The sequence below is a fragment of the Hylaeus anthracinus genome, unplaced genomic scaffold (assembly GCF_026225885.1).
Source record: "Hylaeus anthracinus isolate JK02 unplaced genomic scaffold, UHH_iyHylAnth1.0_haploid 3, whole genome shotgun sequence".
Taxonomy (NCBI): Eukaryota; Metazoa; Arthropoda; class Insecta; order Hymenoptera; family Colletidae; genus Hylaeus; species Hylaeus anthracinus.
The window spans coordinates 9,622,632-9,640,926 of NW_026535284.1; the positions used below are offsets into that span (position 1 = coordinate 9,622,632).

An 18,295-nucleotide genomic window follows, 5' to 3' on the forward strand; every position below is an offset into this window, starting at 1 on the left:
CAGTACAATGATAAAACATGCTCTGAGGCTCAAACCAGTCGACGTAAATGCGCACGCGGTCAGCGCGATCAGCTGATTGTAACGTAAACAACGCGCGCCAAGAGTCACGTCCGTGAACATGAAGTGCTCGTATTTAGATAACGAAGCCTTGTACCGCAAAGTAGTAGAGGACTTTTCGGCCCCCTTTTTGCACGAAGAATCTATCTTGATAAAAGAATCCCTCTAATAAATCTCCTAAGAACCCCTACCACGAGCAGAACACCCAAAACACCCAAAGCTAAACAATTATCGTTGTATCGATCTGTCTACAACCCAAGGAGCATCCTTCATCGAGAATCGTTAACGATATTCCGTCCAATACAAGCCAATCCCGTCCTGTTTTCCATTACGCTCCTTAAACGAGGGTCAGTCTCGATGAAATCCAGGAAATCCTTGAAACGTATTTCACTGCGATCCGCTCCGCTGGGGGAAAATAGGGGCTGACAATCCTGGAAGCGATTGCACAGGATTACGGGCGAAAAAGCGCAGGATGTCGCCGGCTGATGTGCAAAGAAAGTAGAGCGCTATCCAGAGCGTTATCTCCTCTTCGATTAAAGGGAGACGCGTTGGAAACGAAGAGAAATAAGGATTCCTGCACGAACCTGTCATCTGCTCGTGTTTTCTCCTAAACGAAGACGCTTGATCATCGCATGAATCGATTTGCTCGAACAAATACGAGTTAAGGAGATGGATCTCGAAATATCGTAGAACAATCTGGTTCTGCTTTATAAACAAGATCAGGGAAGTCTTTAAGAGCAGCGTCGCGAAAGAGTCCAAACACGAACAAAGTATTTGTCTGCTGGTGTACACAGAGCGTTGTCTTCCCTCTGGTAAATACTTTAAGGAGTGATTCTACGAGATAAAGGAAGATGAATCGCGGATGACGAAATTGCGCTCGAGGCTTTGTGTCTGGCGATGAGTTATTAATTGTTGGAACTTGCCGGAGGAAGGATTCATTCAGTTGTGTCTTTATTAAAGAAAATTAGGGGGAAGCTTATCAGACTCTTTTCGCGTGGAATTTCGTTCTCGATGAGATTTGATTTTGGACATTTTTACTAATTAAAAATGACCGGCATTGAAGGAAAATACCATTTCTAAGTGCTACTATTATAATTTGCTACAAGGACTAAACTACTTTATCTTTATAGATATCTTGAAGATTTGAAATAAAGTGTAGCCCTTGTGCCATTTACAGTTTGAAATAATGATCTACCCAGGCCTGAGTACCATCGATCGTTTGCTTCTCCTTGAATCGCCACAATCTCGCGATACGCGGTTTATTATGGTCGTCTGGCGCGAAACGAATAAACGAGATGAATAGGGCTCGATAAGGGGGGAAATTATGAAGTAGCACCGATTTCTTTGTTTCTATAACGAAAGATCGTTAGCCAACGTGACGACCAGACTGAACCAGGTCGAGGAGAATACAATTAAGCAGCGCTGAAATGTGCGCATTTGTCGTACGGATTCGGTGACGTCCGATTAGGCCACGTTGGATCATGATGCCTATCTTGTTCATCTTTGGAGAATTTCGAATCACAAGTGGACCTTTCTCCGGGGAAATCTCTCTCTCTCTCTCTCTCTCTCTCTCTCTCTCTCATCAAGCTCGCCATGTTATCTTCTATGCCCCGTAGCTCAAGTAATCTCTGCATTGTAGTAATAAAGCTATTAAAATGAAAGTAACCGTGATGAATAATTCTTTCCAGGCTAAGCAACGCCTCGCAGCCAGCCATGCTGGTGTCGCCCAGCCTGGCCACCGTGATGATCCTCGACGACGATCACAGCGGGGTGTTCGGGTTCCCCGAGAGGGACATCGATCTGGTGGAGAGCGTGGGACAGTATCCCCTGCGAGTGGTGAGATACAGCGGCGCCAGGGGACGCGTGGTCGTCCCCTATCGCACCATCGAGGGGACAGCCAAGCCTGGCAAGCAGTACCTGCACACTGAGGGCTCCCTCACATTCGAAGACAATCAAACCGAGTGAGTCCACGGAAATTATCTTCAATATTCGACCCTCTCTTACGTAACGTCCACGTAATGTTTTACCATTTCAATGTTATTCTCTGCCTAATCGATCAACGGAGCATTGCCAAAATCATACGAATGTTCGAAAACCGATATTAATTTCTTACCAACCTAACGTAGTATATCTTGGAAGAGTATCTGTTAGCGTTCCGATAGTCTCATCCCTAACCCCGACGTGATCAAAACTTGGGCAAGGATTTTCGACTCAACGAAGACCGTGGCCGTCCAGGATTTATCGACGAACTTAATTGGTTTCTTAGCGACTAAAGAGCTTCAGATTAGGTAATTCGGGGGTTCCCCTTCCCCCTCGCGTCGATGGATAGTCATCGAGGCGCTCGATGCGCTTTCATGCGATTCAGGAACGGTGGATGGTGACGGCGGGGGTGCAACGACCGTCTCATCCGAAACCAGAGAGGGATGGATATTTATTCTTGGCCTTAATCGGATTTTCAGCGCGGGATTAAACCGTAGCGTCGATGGGGGAGCAACGTTAGTCCCCTCGCGTATCAGTGTTTTGAGAACTCCGACGGGGTGTAATCTGATTCGAGCGATGCGTAATTACAGGATGCATTGTGGACGACCGTTCTGTACTTGGCGAACCATCGATGCTTATCGGTCGCGAGCGCTACTCATTACTGAACAGGGATAGATCTACACGGTCCGGATAAATTGCTCTGTGGTTTAAACGCGGCTGAAATAACGCCTGTGGTGGAGCAACCGAGTATTTAGGGGCTTTACGAAAAATGAACAGAGTACTTTATTAAAGCACCTAGAGGAAAAGCTCACTTAACTTTTTCATGTAAAATTCAATCCTCTATAACATTCATTGCAAACATTTTTCGAAATTTTTCTTATTCACGAATATATACCAGAAAAATCGCGAACCCCTCCGAGCATTTTCGAGAGCAAACCACGCAATCACCGCGTGGATAAAGTCTGTAATCAGATCGACCGAATTTTCCCGCGAAAAATGTGATTATTCGGCTCACGTAGGATCAATGGAAAATTTAAATACACCGTCCAGTGGCCGATCCAACGAGCGAAACGGTTAGCGTGCGAGGGCTTTGGGTAAACCTCGGTCGTCGATGCATAATTCCAACAAAAACCTGGAATGGCCCGCTCGGAGCCGTGTGAATCGGTCGTTATCGTGTCACGATCGATGATTATCAATCACGGGCCGAGTAATTAGACCGTGGAACGATGCTCGATGCTCACGCGTAATGGACGTCGAGGGCGGCCGAGTTACTCGTTGGAATCGCGAGAAATCGTGGCCAGGTCACGCGATACCCGTCGCACGGTGGCTAGAAGAAAGGTGGTGGAAGGAACCTTCTTCAGAAATGCTAGCATGCCACTAGGTCTCGAACTATTCGGGTAGTTTACTGTTTGAATACTTAACGAGTGTCTGAATGGTTGGATAAAATTGGGGTGGAGTGTTTGAGCATCACTGTTCAAATGTTGGAGTTCGTATGGTATTATAGAATATAGAAATATTACTATCTCCATGATAATAATACTATCCAATTTGTTATATTTCACGAATACGTTACGAATTTAATTCTCAACATTTTTAATCGCCTTCACAGATATCTTAACAATTTGTTTAAGCTCCTATCTTACGCACGATTACCTAGTTTCAAATAAACTGTTAAATTGAAGATGAATCGACCAATCAATGAAGTATCTCTCTGTATCGGATTATTACTTCCTTTGAGTCCCTCTGAGTATCTCCTCTCGAGAAAGTAATTTCAGCGATAAACGATGCCCCTGTTTCCCGTTCGACCTTCGATCGATTGCAAAAGAAATAACACATCAGTCCTCGCAATTTCCCATGTAAAACAATAATGAATCGATCGCAGGTGTAACGTAAAAAAAAAAAACGTACGCGAATAGATCCAAGGGTAGAACGCTACGATTAAAAAAATATATATAATGCACAATCATAGTCTTGGGTGGAAAACATGTTGCGGGAGCAAATTAACTAGAAAATTACGCGATGAAAGCGAGCCGGGAATCGAAAGCTGCTGTCCCCGACCCGTCACCTTCGGCGACTTATTATCGATAAAACAATTAACTCGGATCACGGAGACGCGTTACGCGCGCACACATTGCGAGGTACCGAGTCGAGGGTGATTTGTGTTGAAATTGTATTTTGATGAATTCTAGAGGCTAGTTTTAATCTTGAGTTTAGTATTTCGTGAGAGGGAGCTATGATAAATAAATTCTTGAAGTATTGACTTGTGTGCAAAGATGCAATCTGCGTATGCAAATTTGTTAAAAAGGGGAGTTTAATATAAGGAAGGAAACCGGCACGACCTTGACCCTTTCACATTTGCACTATGAAAATTATTTCTTTTGCGCTTGAAATTATTTCTTCGCGAAAGAAGCTCCTGGGAGAATTATTTGAATTATTGTCTCGTGTTTAAAAGTATTTAAATTCCTTTTTTTTTTTCAAGTTCCGTGAATTCGTCGTGATTGTCATGCGATTTCAATTCTCGGTTGTTTAATGACGCTTTTCAAGACAAATTAAATCTACTTGGATGACTTCGTCCGTCCATTAATCATTGGCTCCAATGTGCCGTGCTGCGTCTGACCTACGATCGGTTCGTTCCACTTACAGACGGCGTACGTTTCCCGTGAAGTAGAGGTAGAGACCTTCCGTGCTGGATCCGTTCTGGGTCAGACACGGCAAGCAGCCTTCTCGAAGCAAAAAATGCATCAATTTCCCGATCTTTGCTACCTTTTCGTGCACTTTTAAACTCGTGAAACTTAAGCATTTAAAAATCCTCACAATTCATCAAGCATCGATTCAGGTATAAATTTTCAGAATTTTTCGACTCCACAAAAATTACAAATTTATCCTTCTATGCTTATTCTCAGCTTCTTTTTCCACTCTAAATCTCTTCTGTAACCCCAGGGCAATGGTAACAAATAAACCTTTGAAGCTCGTCAGGAGTCACCGCGATACTCCTTTACGCTCGACGTCGATTTCCTTTCTCGCGTTCAGCAAATCTCTCGCAAGTCGAACGCCGCGTGACTCGCAAATACTCGAATCGATAAAAAGTACGGGCGCACAGGCGGGAGCTGTGTTTCCGTCAGTATTTTGCTTTGCCAGCGACGGCTGAAAAATCGAATACCAACTAAAAGGATCAAAGTTTCACCGTGGCGGTCGTGTAACACGAACGCCGCGGTTGTTGAAAAATTTCTCCACGAGTGAAAGATACCGTGCGGTGTCGGTGTCGGTGTCGGTGTCAAATGGGATAGAAACAGATGACTTTTTCTGCGAAAGAGAAAAAGAACGTTGCACACGAACTGGATAAACCGAAGGCAAATTTCGGTTTGATGTTTATGATTTGACTGAAGCTAGACGTTGGTTGAAAGAGTGCATAGTAATAGAAGTAGTATAAGAATGTTTCTTTATGGAAACTTTCACTGGTAGACGTTTAGTAAGAAGACGTGTTAAAGTAACGCAGTGTCCCTCTAATCAGCCTTGCAGATGTCATACAATTTTCTATAAATACTAGAGCTTGCTGTATATTTGGAAATAAAATTTGCCTGACACTGCGAGGAATGTCTGCGCCCTTTTCCATTGGAACAGAGAGATAGCCGACGGAGATAGGAAACGGGGTGTAAATGGGGTTGCCCGAGCTCGACGGGGGAACGAAGGGTGCGCAGGGGCGTAACACGATGCATTCCAGGGGCTTCCCGTCCTATTGGCCCATTTACTGGTTCGTGCTTTATTTTTCTGTTTTTTGTTTGTTCGAGACGCCATCCCTCGGTGCACGCTGTGCTTCGCGTTCTCGTCACTGTTACGTATCTTTCCCAGCGTCCGCAACGGGCCACGAATATTTGGGAATTCTCGCATAACTTGATGCGCGAGACACGCGAATGGACGTCCACACTCGCGCTGGACATATAGGCCAAGCCTCGGAGGGAAATCATAGGACATTTGGACATTTCCTGACATTGATAAGTGTATTTAGGTGGGAATTTTCATTTCACAAAAGGAAATTCAGAGGGGAATTTTGCATTTTGTCATTTACCGTCGAGTTAATCGATCGAAAATCGTCGAAGCGCGTGGAAGGAGTCGATTGGCCGACAACAGAGGTGCGGGGGGTGGAAGTGACTTTGAGGCGTTCTAACGACTTTCGTGCAGTAGCGCTCGTTAAGAGATTTTCCGAATCGGAAAACTTGGTCGGTGAAACGTCGATGGCGCGGAAACTTCGAAAGGGCCTCGAAAATTGTAAGTTGGGCGAGGAATTTCATTCGGAGCCAAGTTTCCTGGGGGCGAGCTCACGGTCTGTCTTTCCTCCGTCCGATTCCAACTAACTTTTAACTATTGCAATTTTTCTTATATCTATGACCATTGGATTGGTCAGATTCGCCCTAGGAAAATGAGTACAAACACGACCATATTCGGATTACTTCAAATTCTACTTAATTCGACATTTTTTAAGGGGGGTAGATGGGACAGATTTAAAAGTAATCCGAATGAGGTCGTGTTGGTACTCATTTTCATTGTCTCGTCAACCCCATTGATCACGTTCTCACGAAGATATATCGAAGACTGTTTTAAGTATTATTTTTCTATTACTGACTGAATAACTCACAAACCAAGGCTGATTGAGAGAACATATGAAAAGGTCGCGCGGGAGCTCGACAAGGTCGAAAGAGACTGCTTTTGTGGAGCCAGTGTCTGAACAACGCTGTTCGCATCAGACGATCTAATTTTACTGGGAAAATCGATAGGTCGCGCGGGCGGTAAATTGTCCTGCTCTCCTAGGCATCGACGATTATTGCGAATTCTGGCCGGATTTATCGGCCGATTTACCAAGCGAATTCTACGTCCCGAATCGTGGATCATCGCGAATGTATTGTACGAGCGCGCGGAGAATTATTTCCCAACTCGATATTCCGCGCTCGAGGATCGAGTCTCTCGACAATTAATGGTCCCCGCGACGACGGTAGTTTAACGTTTGACGACATCAACGATCAACGATGGAACGTTCACTCTCTAAAGGGACCAGGATGAATTGCCCCAAAATTAAAATCTTCCTTGAGAATGATTTCCCTTTTGCTTGGCACAAGTGGCCCCACGCAAAGTTTCTCAAGGGACCATTTTAGGAAATCTTGTTGATTCTACGATAGGATTCACATAACCGATATCGAATGGGTTAGATTTCAAATATACTTCAGTGGTAATCCAGTTTCGGGTCAATTCGAATCGAAGGCACCGAGAGTAGAAAGAAAACGCCAGGGACGCGATTTCGTTGTACGCAGGCGGCTATCGCTTGTATGGATTGATAAATCCATACTGCGAAAGAAAGTTTCTTCGACGATAGCGGGAGACCTTTGCGCTTGGATGCCTTCGAATGTCGATTGCTTTCCGAATTTGCATTCGAGTCTAGACAAAAAAAAAAATTCTTTAGGATTCCACGGAAACAAATGTGACATCTTCTTTTTCCTTTCACGAGATATTTACGTGTATCGCGGAGGTTAAGAGAAAAATTTATTTTAGTTACATAAATAATGAGGAATCCCTATGGAAGGCCGACTTATATATAATTTTTGAGTCTGCTATAACGCGTCAGTCTAACACGTGCTTCGCGTGATTCCCTATTTAACATGACGTGCGCTCTTCATCCGTAAACTCTGCGAAGCTCGCCGACACTCGCCCCATAATCTTCTTCAAAACAACGGCCACGTCACCGATCGATCGACCTCGTCTTTAATGTAACGCGAAAAGTATCGTTCCGAGAAGCATCTCGCGATTCGGTCGCGATAAACGCTCCTCTCTGGGCTGAATCGATAATTTTACACGTTTAGAAAAGACAAAGGTCCCCCACTAACGAGATTTCAAGATCAAAGTAACAATATTACCATCATTCAGGAGGAGCTAATTTTGCTGGCGAAAATGATTTATTTATTAAAGAAATAATTACCATCATTTTCTAACACTTTTTGCCAGCGTAAAGGCTGTTGCTCGATTCCCTCTTTAAAAAAGTCCTTCGATTTTTGTTGCAGCCTGTGAGTTGGGCCAACGAGCGCACAATGTTGCGCTACGTTGGGTGATTAGCCCAGCCAATGCACGCGTTTGGTATTTATCCACGGGCTCTTCCCTATACCCGCGGCGATAATTAATTTCCCGTTTAAATAAACCCGTCCACCCAGCTACCCAATTAATCAGTCTACTCGCGTCGAACGACGTTAACGAACTCTGGTCGTTTCGAAACGTCCGCAGAGATAACCGCTTTGAAAAGTAATCGTTGTTGCATCCCCGGCCACGGCTAATCGATACGTTGTGCATTAATGTGATCGTATTGTTATCGCGCTTTAATTAACACCACAACGAACACATGTTCATCAGGGCACCAAGAAAATCTTTGCATTTTTAGAATTGTTTGAATCGGGGCACTATGGTTGGGGCACTCTATTTGTAGCGCCACTAGTTTGTATCATTCATATCTCAGCTTTGCGATGGACAAATGTCCTTAGATTCTAAAGAGATTGAAACAGTATCACATTCCTAAGAAAGTTATATTTTCAATGAAGCTTAAGAGCATCCTAGAAAAGTTCCTAACTTTTCTCTAATTATCAAGGTCAGGATAATGCCTTGATCCCCTTTCCTATAATTTTCCTCTACTTTTCCTGTACTTATAACTTTCAGAGTATCTTCGGTAAGATCCTTGGTTCCCCTGCTGAAACACAATTCGGAGAACAATGACGCGTTCCCTTCGAAGAAACCGGTTCAATCGCGATGAAAAGAGGCCCAAAGGGTGGTTAATTAACGCGCGGAGTATCGCAGGACATTGAAATTTCGCGAGTTTCCAAGGGCGGGGTTCCGCGTTTCGAAATTAACGAGCTTCCTCGAGAGTTTGACGACGCGGATTCGCAATGGTAGACCGCGAATGAAATTTATCCAGAGTTTCGGAGTAGGAAGCACAAGTGGTTGCCGCTCCTGCTTCCTGGAGCTTTCGAACGTTGAAATTTTAAAGGGAACTCGTACGAAGATCGGCGGTCTTACCACGGCGAACCTCGCGAGAATTATTCAGCAGCTGCCGGTCTGCTCGTTCTCATTTCGAGAGGCAGGGTGGCGATTCCGCGGCGTTCAAGCGGTCAAGAGACGTCGCTTTCTGCATTATTCTCGAGATTTGTTCTGTTTTCTCCAAGTGATCTCTGACGACTTCGATGGTTAGGTAGTTGATCTCGTTGATATTAAGTTGGGTTGTACGTTTTGATTGGTATTTATGTGCAACTAAAAGGTTTAGATTTACTTATTTAAAAAGTTGCAATATAGTTGGATTCTACGGAAGTCTTAAAATGCATTAAAACATACGAGTCAACCTAATATTTATATCGATCGTTACTTGTATGTAGTTCAGAATTTCATAGTTCAAGACTGTCGAGGATGTTCGATGTTATAATTTTACCCTCGTAAACTCGTCGTGTTTCACTGCTTTGGCTCTCGCTACCCCAAGCACCTCGAGTTCGATAGATAATGAACTGTCTGAAAAAGTGACGTTGACGACGAGTATACGAAAGAAACGGTAGGTCCGTTACATCGTTTTCCTGTCAGTCGTGGCGACAAAACGGCCGCCTTATGGATCAGCGAACTGCAACGATTAAGCAAGCGAATCCAATTAACGGGCTTTTGCGTTCATAATAGGGCCACGGATAAGCAGCCACAGAGCATCGCTGCGCCTTTTAAAGCGCGCCCTCGCCTTCTGGGCAAATAAGAGGTACCGGAGGGGCTGTCACGGCATTAATAAAAGCACTTTGGCCTACGGAGATACAACAGATGTCGATATCCTGTTCGTTCTCGCGTTTTCCTTTGCGCTTCCCATCATATTTTCCGCGGAGGCAACAATGACACTGCCCCAAGCACTGGAAACGTTTTCAAAGAAGATATTCCGCACTCTCGAGCTTCTATTACCAGGACAAAATTTAATCCGCCATAAAGTTGTTAAATTAGAGTACTATAGCAACGAAATAGTAGGACACTCCACTGATAAATAACCAGAGGTTTTTTTAGAAAATAAGCAACAAACAATCCCCAGGAGAATTACAATTTTGTCGCGCGAAAGTCGAAGGAAAAGGTAGTCGTTTTTTGGAGCGTAACAGTGTGAAATACATACGACGCATTCGAGCGTGAAACTGCGGGCCATAGTGGACGCGCGACGATCATACATCATGCACAGCCGCGCGTACAAGCGCTACTTCAGGAGCTCCGAAGCTTAGTGTACATACAGTGCAAGGATCCTGACATAGTGCAGCTGCGTCTTCATGCATGCCTGAGGGGACGGAACTTACAACCGCGAGGACAGTTACGAGAGGTGGACCATTGTGGACTTTGCACGGCGAACGCTCTTTATTTATTATCTTGTCTAAATTAAATGATGGGTTTCGTGGTATAAATAATTTAGTAGGACACATCAAACCTATCATTTAATTTAGAGAAATTTTTTCGATAGATATACAGAATATTATCAGTGGACATCTAACGAGTCTATTAAAGTAAATTTCAATAAAAAGAATGGAAAAGGAGACTTGACTGTATGTTTAACAAATTTGAAAGTAATAAATTGGGGAAATACGTGCAGCAGTGATCGGAGAAGTTACATCCTCCCCTATCAAAAAATATGAACGTTTTCGCGTGTATGATCCCCCAGCGCAGCGGACATTTTAGTAAATTGGATAATTCCCGTGATATCGTACAATTAGCGAGATTCTCGTTCGTCCAGCGTATTTTAACCGTTTCAAGTACCGAAAACGCAGTTTTTCCCGCGGGTTGGGGGATGATGTAGGTATCACGGTGTGCGCGTCGCGACGCGACCCACATAGCGCGTCGTTCCGCGAGCTTAGAATATTATTAAAATATCGCGGCCCAGGAACGTAAACAGGACGCGACGCCGGTAGAAATATTATCGTCGTTACTCGCAAATGTAGCAGAAACTCGAGATAGGAATTTTACCTCGATTCCAGCCGCGCGAGAGCCGACAATCAGTGGAGGAACATCGAAATGGCAAATGTTGGCGTGTTTCGGACAGTGTTGGATTGAAATGTTGGGAGGTCGGAAAACATGTGCTGACAAGTTACGAAATTAACGTTGGTAAGTTTTGGATATGAACATATAGCTGCTGCTCAAATATATTTATAAAAATATTTTTGAGTTACAGCCGATCCCATAAGTATTCGTGCCTCTTATGTGTATCGAAGACATTTGTCTAAACTGATCGATAGATTTGATGTTTCCAAATAAATTTTTTATTATTTATTTGGAAACATTAAACCTGTCATTTTATTTAGAGAAATTTCTTCAGTTGACATAAAGGGTACGAATACTTACGAGACCGACTGTATATCTGGTTAGATCTATATTTATACTTTTCAAATCAATAATTAATATGGCAAACAATCAACCCAACAGATCATCGAATATTATTGCCTCGCCCCCAGCCACGGGACTAACCGCCTAACCACCTAAACCAGGTCTAACTAGGTTAATGTACGCTTCAATCGACTGACAATCGAACGCATTGTGATCGGATAACAACGATACCTACGTACACTCATCCCCCGGGGGAGAAGCTCGGCAGCGAGCACTCCGAAGGAGCGAGTTTGCCTTAACCATTTCCAGCTTTCTAACTATAAATTTTGCAACATAAATTGCAACAGTGAGAGCGTCGTTCCACGTGACGGGGAATATTGGTTTCGCGATATTGTATGGTTTAGATCCAGGTCGATAGCTTCAGTGGAACGGCTAACGAAATTGCAAAGTTCCCTGTCTCCTGGACTGGCTGTCGATAATATTCGCGACCCTGAGCGTTACAGAAAGTGATCAGTTCCTAACCACGAGCCAATCTTTAGTCGATGTCAATCTGGTACCCTTGCACACCAAGTGTTCATTATGAGTGGCACATGAATTAATTAGTGTGATGCTTATGGCACTCGAGGGTAGTCGAGTTCATGCTTTAAACAAATGAAAGATCTGTTCGGTGTTACTCGAATGGATCTATGGGAATATTTTTTGCAGTAGAAGGTGTATAAGAAGGTTTGAGTTAGGTCTGCTTAGGTCTAAGCTAACTCTGATTAAGTATACTTAGGTTTAAGCTAAGTCTAGTCAAGTCTGCTTAGGTCTGGGTTAAATCTAGTTAGCTCTGAGTGTATACATTCTATAGAACTACTAAAGTGGAGTGGTCCTCCTCTACCGAATATAATAAAGAATCACTCTATTCGATAACAACTAGATCCAATACGATTCCTAACGATCGTGGATTTGCGAGCTTGCTAATGTCAAACTCAACAGGGTCTTCCTTCCCAGCTACCCTGATAGCATAACAGCTGGGGGGTAGCGTAAGACCAGAGGATATCGATCGATCAGGGATATACGCGTTAGACTTTGTAAATAAGAACTGTCCATGCACTCGGAGTCGAGGTAATCGTCGCGCCTTAGCTTCGAGTCTAAGGTCAGAGCTATTTCAGGAAAAACGTTTGCCTTCGAGCAACCGCGATTATCTGCGGTTATAGAATTCGTGGGAACGACGCTTTCGATTAACGTAAAATGCACGAATTCATGTGTGATATCCATGATTCATACATAATAGCCAGTCTTCAAGTAAGCTATTTCTAATAATTACCTATCTGACACATAAACACCCTCTCCTTTCCCATCCTTTCCATTTGAAAGGATCTGCTACACCCCATTCTTCAGATATAAGGATCACCATCGGAACCTTGATAACGCGTCGTGTTCCCATTTACGTGATCGTTCAGTCGGTTTTCGATCAGGCTCCCTCCCTACGCGTACACACGGTAATCGAGTAACGACCGACAGGTTCAACGCCCTAGCGGCAACCTTTTGCCAAATTAGACGTTCGAATTTGAATTTCAAATCGACACGGACTAGCTGCCAAATCAATTTAGCGAGCCATCTGGCTCCGACAACGTCGAATCGCGTCGACGTGCATTCGAACCTCTCCCCCTCCCCCGCGCGTCGCATCCGTCGCTACTTATCAACACTCTAGCGCGCAAACACGCCCGCTGATACCACCCGCCATATCCGTCGGCGATGATTGTCTGGGGAGCTCTCTATTTTCCCAGCTTTCTCACCTTTGTTGCTTCGTTCGCGCGATCTCTGTTTACTTACGGCGATCCACTCCGTGTAGACTTTACACTCCGAGATGAAGCTCAACAGCGCGGTTGATCGTTGCAGTTGGAGAATTGGAGATTTGAATGTTTTGGGAGAGCGGAGATCGTAGCAAAGTGGGAAGAGCGGTGAAGTTGAAGATTTTTGTGATATAATGGACGTTGACATGTTTTTAAATAAAAAGGGTGTATTTTTTTCATGGCAGTATAAAAGTTCCAGTTCTGCTTCGAGGAAGTAAAAGTTGGCCTGAACAGCTTGGTCGAACGAGTTTGACGAATGATAAAAGTCCCGACCTCCTGAATATTAGCGCTCCAAGTCTACGCGACCTTTTACCATGTTTTTTTCTTTCTTTTTCAGAAAGGTGATCACTCTCTCGATAATCGAGGAGGACTCGTACGAGAAGGACGCCCTGTTCTACGTGGAGCTGGGTGAACCCCAGCTGCAGGGAGGTGAGGATCGAGCTTTCTAATTCTCCGGCGCGCTATCCCAATACACTGAATAAACTGATAACTCTTATCGACGTTTTCTCCCGTTTTCATCGTCGCGCGTTGACTCTTCGATGCGAGTTTTCGCTCCCAGGAGGTCTCAGCTAGGGGAACCTTCGCTCGTCCTTTTTCTTTGAGTAAATTTAGAATCCAAAATGATGCGTACGTTGGAAATATGCGCGACTATATTTAACTCTTTGCAGTCCAGACTTTCTGATTTCGGTACAGGTCTCTCTCGAGTCTCGCTCGACATGGGATAGCAGAGGGTTGAAATCTGGTTAGAATCCACTCGATGAAACGAATTGAAACGATGACAGTTCCTTTATTATTGCTCCACTTGTTTCAATTCGTCAGAGCTGTGTTAAAAGGTCCTAAAAGTCCTTCTCTGAACACTGTCACAGCCCATTCGTATCAGGGAGATAATGTACTCTGGTTCGAAAAGCGTTCAAACGTCTCCTCTCCCATCCGAGACTTTTTACGGTATTTCTAACAAATAACAAAAGTTTTCATAGCTGCGACCTCTCCCCGAGCCGTCGACAAAGAAGCCAAAACGGGGAAACGAGGTAAAACTTCTTGAGCGGTTCGCAGGAGGCTCCAAGAATATCCGAAGTCGACGAGCCAGCCATTTTTCTTTCGCGATCGATAGAAACTGTTTTCAGGAAACGAGGAAAAGATACTTTCTTCTTACGCGAGAATTTTACAGGACATGGCGCGTTTTCGAGACAGCCGAGCGTCGAACGGAACAAGCGAATTTAATTTTTCCTTGGCAACACGCGAGGCAATCCCCTTTTAACGTGTCGTGGCAGACCCCCGTCTTCGTATAACCGAAAGATCGAGGTGTAACGAGATTTAAATAACGCGTCTCGCGTGTAATCGCGGCTGGAGGCGACTTAAACTTGTCAAACTATTTTTATCCAATACTTGGCCGAATAATATTCGAATAATGAAACGCTTGAATATTATTTGGACATACACAGTCAATCCCGTAAGTATTCGTACTCTCTATATCTATTCAACAAACTTGTCTAAATTAGATGTCAAGTTCAATGTTTCCAAATAAATTCTTATTATCTCAAATGCTTTTCGAAATGCTTCCTTACATTTTCTGTTTGAGATTGAATCGAATCTGACCGCTCCAAAAAATAAAAATATCCAGAGGGTAATCGTGCCCGACGATCCCCAAATCGTCTTCCAAATCCCTGCATTTCTAGGGAAACGGCAAAATCGTTTCGCTCTTGATATCCTGACTTTCGAGTGCCGGGTTTCGTAATATTAAACTTCTCGCTCGATAGATTCGACGACGCGACAGTTATCGCGCATTCGATTGTTTTCGGTGCAAAACCGTAAATTACGAGGCCATCGAGACAAGCGATTACGGGAGTTACTATATCGATCGTGAAAGAAAAATGGGAAAAACTCGGGCGCGGTCCCCAACATTCCCCTTAAATTGATTTATCGTCGACGTGGATATCCTAACTAATACAAGAAACAATAAATAATAATTATCGTCCCATCACGGACGGATTGTAACAAGATTGATCTTAATTACACATACTGCTTCGTGCATTTTACGCCACTGGACCCAACACGATTGGACGTAAGTTGTTCGTATAGAAAACAGTCGATTTACCATCCTGTCTTTCATTTCCTAGAGTCCTCGTTCGGCTCGTAAGAAACGACATAGCGTTGCTACCAGTAGCTGCTATCGGCAGGTAAATTGAACTCGTAATAGCAGAGAATACGTTCCGACAACACTTGGCAGCTTTGGCGCGCTGCTGAGTTGTTGCTTTGCAACTAGTAGCAGCAGTAATGGCATTGAGGACCCACACAATTCCTATTCTCGTCTCAGACGTATGAGGATTTATTCGCGAGACCAGGGACGTCGATTTCAAGCTCTAGAGCTGCCAACGTACAGGCAGACAAATGTAAAATTACCTAATCTTCAGGAGTCTCGAGACACAATTTCAAGCTTGTACAAATTTTCGCGAGTTTTAGCTCGGCAGCCAACGTGTTAACAGCTCGCTCTTAACGAATAATCGAGTTTCCTCCGACATTGTCGATACCAAGAATTAACGATCTCTCCCCATGGAATGAACGAGGCGTGCCTTGGGTTATCGCGTGTTGTATATACGAGCGGACGCGTAATCGATAAACTTTCCTGGGGATCAGTCTTAAAACTCGAAGGAGTTATGGTTCCATTTTAGACAGACAGCGCGGCCGGGTCGACCGATTTACTGGATGGCCCTACTCTTCCGTATATGAAGCGCTTCGTGGCAGCCTCTTCTAACTCCCTCGCTAAAAGTCCGAAGAGCAATTTCGGTTGCCACGTACACGCTTCCCCTACGTGCCTCGAGCGACCAACTTCGAAATTACGTTGTTGAGGAATTTTCGCAACCACCCCCCTCCCCCCTCCGTCCACAAACACGGATAAACAGAATACGATAACATCGGGATGGGGCATTGTGTGATGTAGAATCCGAGGATAGCCTTGTATTTTACAAACGTTGGCGCAAAGAATTGGGGCTTTTTACGTTGAGAATTGATGAGGTACGATATAGGGAACCCAAGAGGCAACTTTTTGAGCTATTTTATACAAATTAATTCTGCATCTTTCCAAATCTCCTCCCTTAATCACACATTCCAACAGAGCAATGAAATATTTCCTCTTAAACTCGAGTGATAAATGTGTGAATGTAGAAGCACAGAATTAACGTCTGCACCTGGTATATTCATGTAAGAAGGTTGGTCTTTTAGGAGAACGCCTGTAAATATTTCAGTTCGATCCACGTCACGGATTTTCTCTCTCCCTAAAGGGAAGGCAGCTGTGTACGTAGAAGAGAGGCCCCGACGGCTTTTCTTGATTCATCGTTCGTTAAAGCTTGCCTATTAAAAGTTATTTTTACGTAAGCCGCTCGCTCGTCCCGCGACGCTAATTTTACGAGCCGATCCACGAACCGAGTCCTTCTTTATTCATCGCGCTCGGCGAGGCGACTCGATGCCGGATAACGAATTCCTCGTTACGGGCGCTTCTTTGGGAATTAATTGCATGGAAACGAAGGCACGCCCAGACTTTTCCTTCCCAGACGATGTTTATATGTATTTCGAGGATTGAGAAGTATTTATTAGAGTTATATGTGCGTGTTAAAAATGACCTGGGGGACGCTTGGTTAAGGGACCATTTTAGAGGGTACTGTTAGTTCTTAAGAAACCTAAGTAACTTCAAAATGAACCAGTGAAAAAATAAAATAATTTCGTTGCATAACGAAATGCTGTACCATGCAGTTTTACACACTGCCATTTTTAACACGCATGCACGCATGTAACGAAATAAATTTTTTCGGAATGTTTGAGGTGTGTATAAACAGTGCATGAAAGGACGAGTCAGTACTTGCACTCATTTCCCCGGAATTAATTCGCAAAGACAGACTTCTATCTATTTCACTTTTCGCTATCTACCTCAAAGCACGTGTTAAATGTAGAAAAATGGTGTCGTGCACGTAACAACGCTGATGTGCGATTAGCTACGCGTGTTTACGTACTGAAACGATAACGATTCATTCGTTTTTCTGCAACGTCGAGATAACCGCGAGTAGCGTCACGTATCACTTTCCGCGGATTCCCACTCCAGCCTTCAGCCTCGAGGCAACCCCCAGTTAAAAGTGGCATCGATCGAACCGTTTATCTCCTCCGTGGCTAATTAGGCGACCGATACGACGGTTCAATTAGCGGGATCGCGAGGCCTTCTACCACGTCGCGCGAATTCCATGCGAAAGAAATACGAGGTTGTCTACATTTATCTTCCGGATTCATTCATAGTTGAAGACCGACACGCGATTTGTAGAGTTTATCAGGAGGTCGTTGATAGCTAGCATATGTAGGCTTGGGCACTGGGAATGTTCCAGTGTACTAGGAGTTGCGAGTTGGCGCCACTAGTTGGCATAGGAAAACGCAAGTGGCGTCAGTAGTTCCCACGCTCGCCGTGCGCTGAAATACTCATGGTACTGAGCTCTGGTGCATAGAATCTAGGAGTATTCTTTCTATCAAGTAAAGGAACTCCTTCACAAGAAGATCCCCTTCTTAGACCCCCAAAGTCTGCTCAGGTTTGTTTTATCGAACAATCCTAACTATTAACGTATCATCAACTCAAAATTTCTCAAGTAATATTATCTAACTATACGAAACACCTCCTATACTAGATTTCATCCGAGCACCCGCTTATCAAAGGCCCGAAGACGATAAAGTCACGACTCACGAGCAACGCGTGGGTTAATTAACTCTAACGACCGTGTCATCGCCAGCGGCGGTCAATTACCGACGTTGTTATCATTGCTGATGAATTCCGGTTGTGGCGAAACTCGCGTTATCTTTCCTGCTAACGTAAGAACTTTGCTCTTATCTGTCTACGCGAACCGCATCGCGCTATACCACGAGATGTTTAACCGTGCACGATCACTGACGTATGTACGTAATCGGCCTGGTGCAACGTAGACGGTTCGTCTGCTGGGGAGCTGGAAGCGATGAACGATAAAGGAGACGCGTAGGAGGCGCGTAAATAAAGAACGCGTTACGCGATGTTTGCCCTCGATTGGCCTCTTATCTCTGTC

The 18,295-nt window shown here is 44.3% G+C and overlaps 1 protein-coding gene across 5 annotated transcripts in view; it reads left to right on the forward strand.

Moving 5' to 3' along the window:
* The window catches only part of LOC128894376 (sodium/calcium exchanger 3), a 50,058-nt gene that overhangs the window by 5,741 nt on the left and 26,022 nt on the right, over positions 1–18,295 (forward strand). For 3 of the 5 annotated variants that reach the window (XR_008461532.1, XM_054156065.1, XM_054156066.1), the window contains exons 2-4: positions 1,746–2,018; positions 13,564–13,654; positions 15,270–15,288. Coding sequence is in view for 2 of the 5 variants with exons in the window: in XM_054156065.1 (XP_054012040.1) it covers positions 1,746–2,018; positions 13,564–13,654; positions 15,270–15,288 (383 nt within the window). In the remaining 3 variants the exon portion in view is untranslated. Of the gene's footprint in view, positions 1–1,745; positions 2,019–13,563; positions 13,656–15,269; positions 15,289–18,295 lie in introns of all 5 variants that reach the window. The other 2 variants (XR_008461533.1, XR_008461534.1) reach the window with 1 other exon arrangement.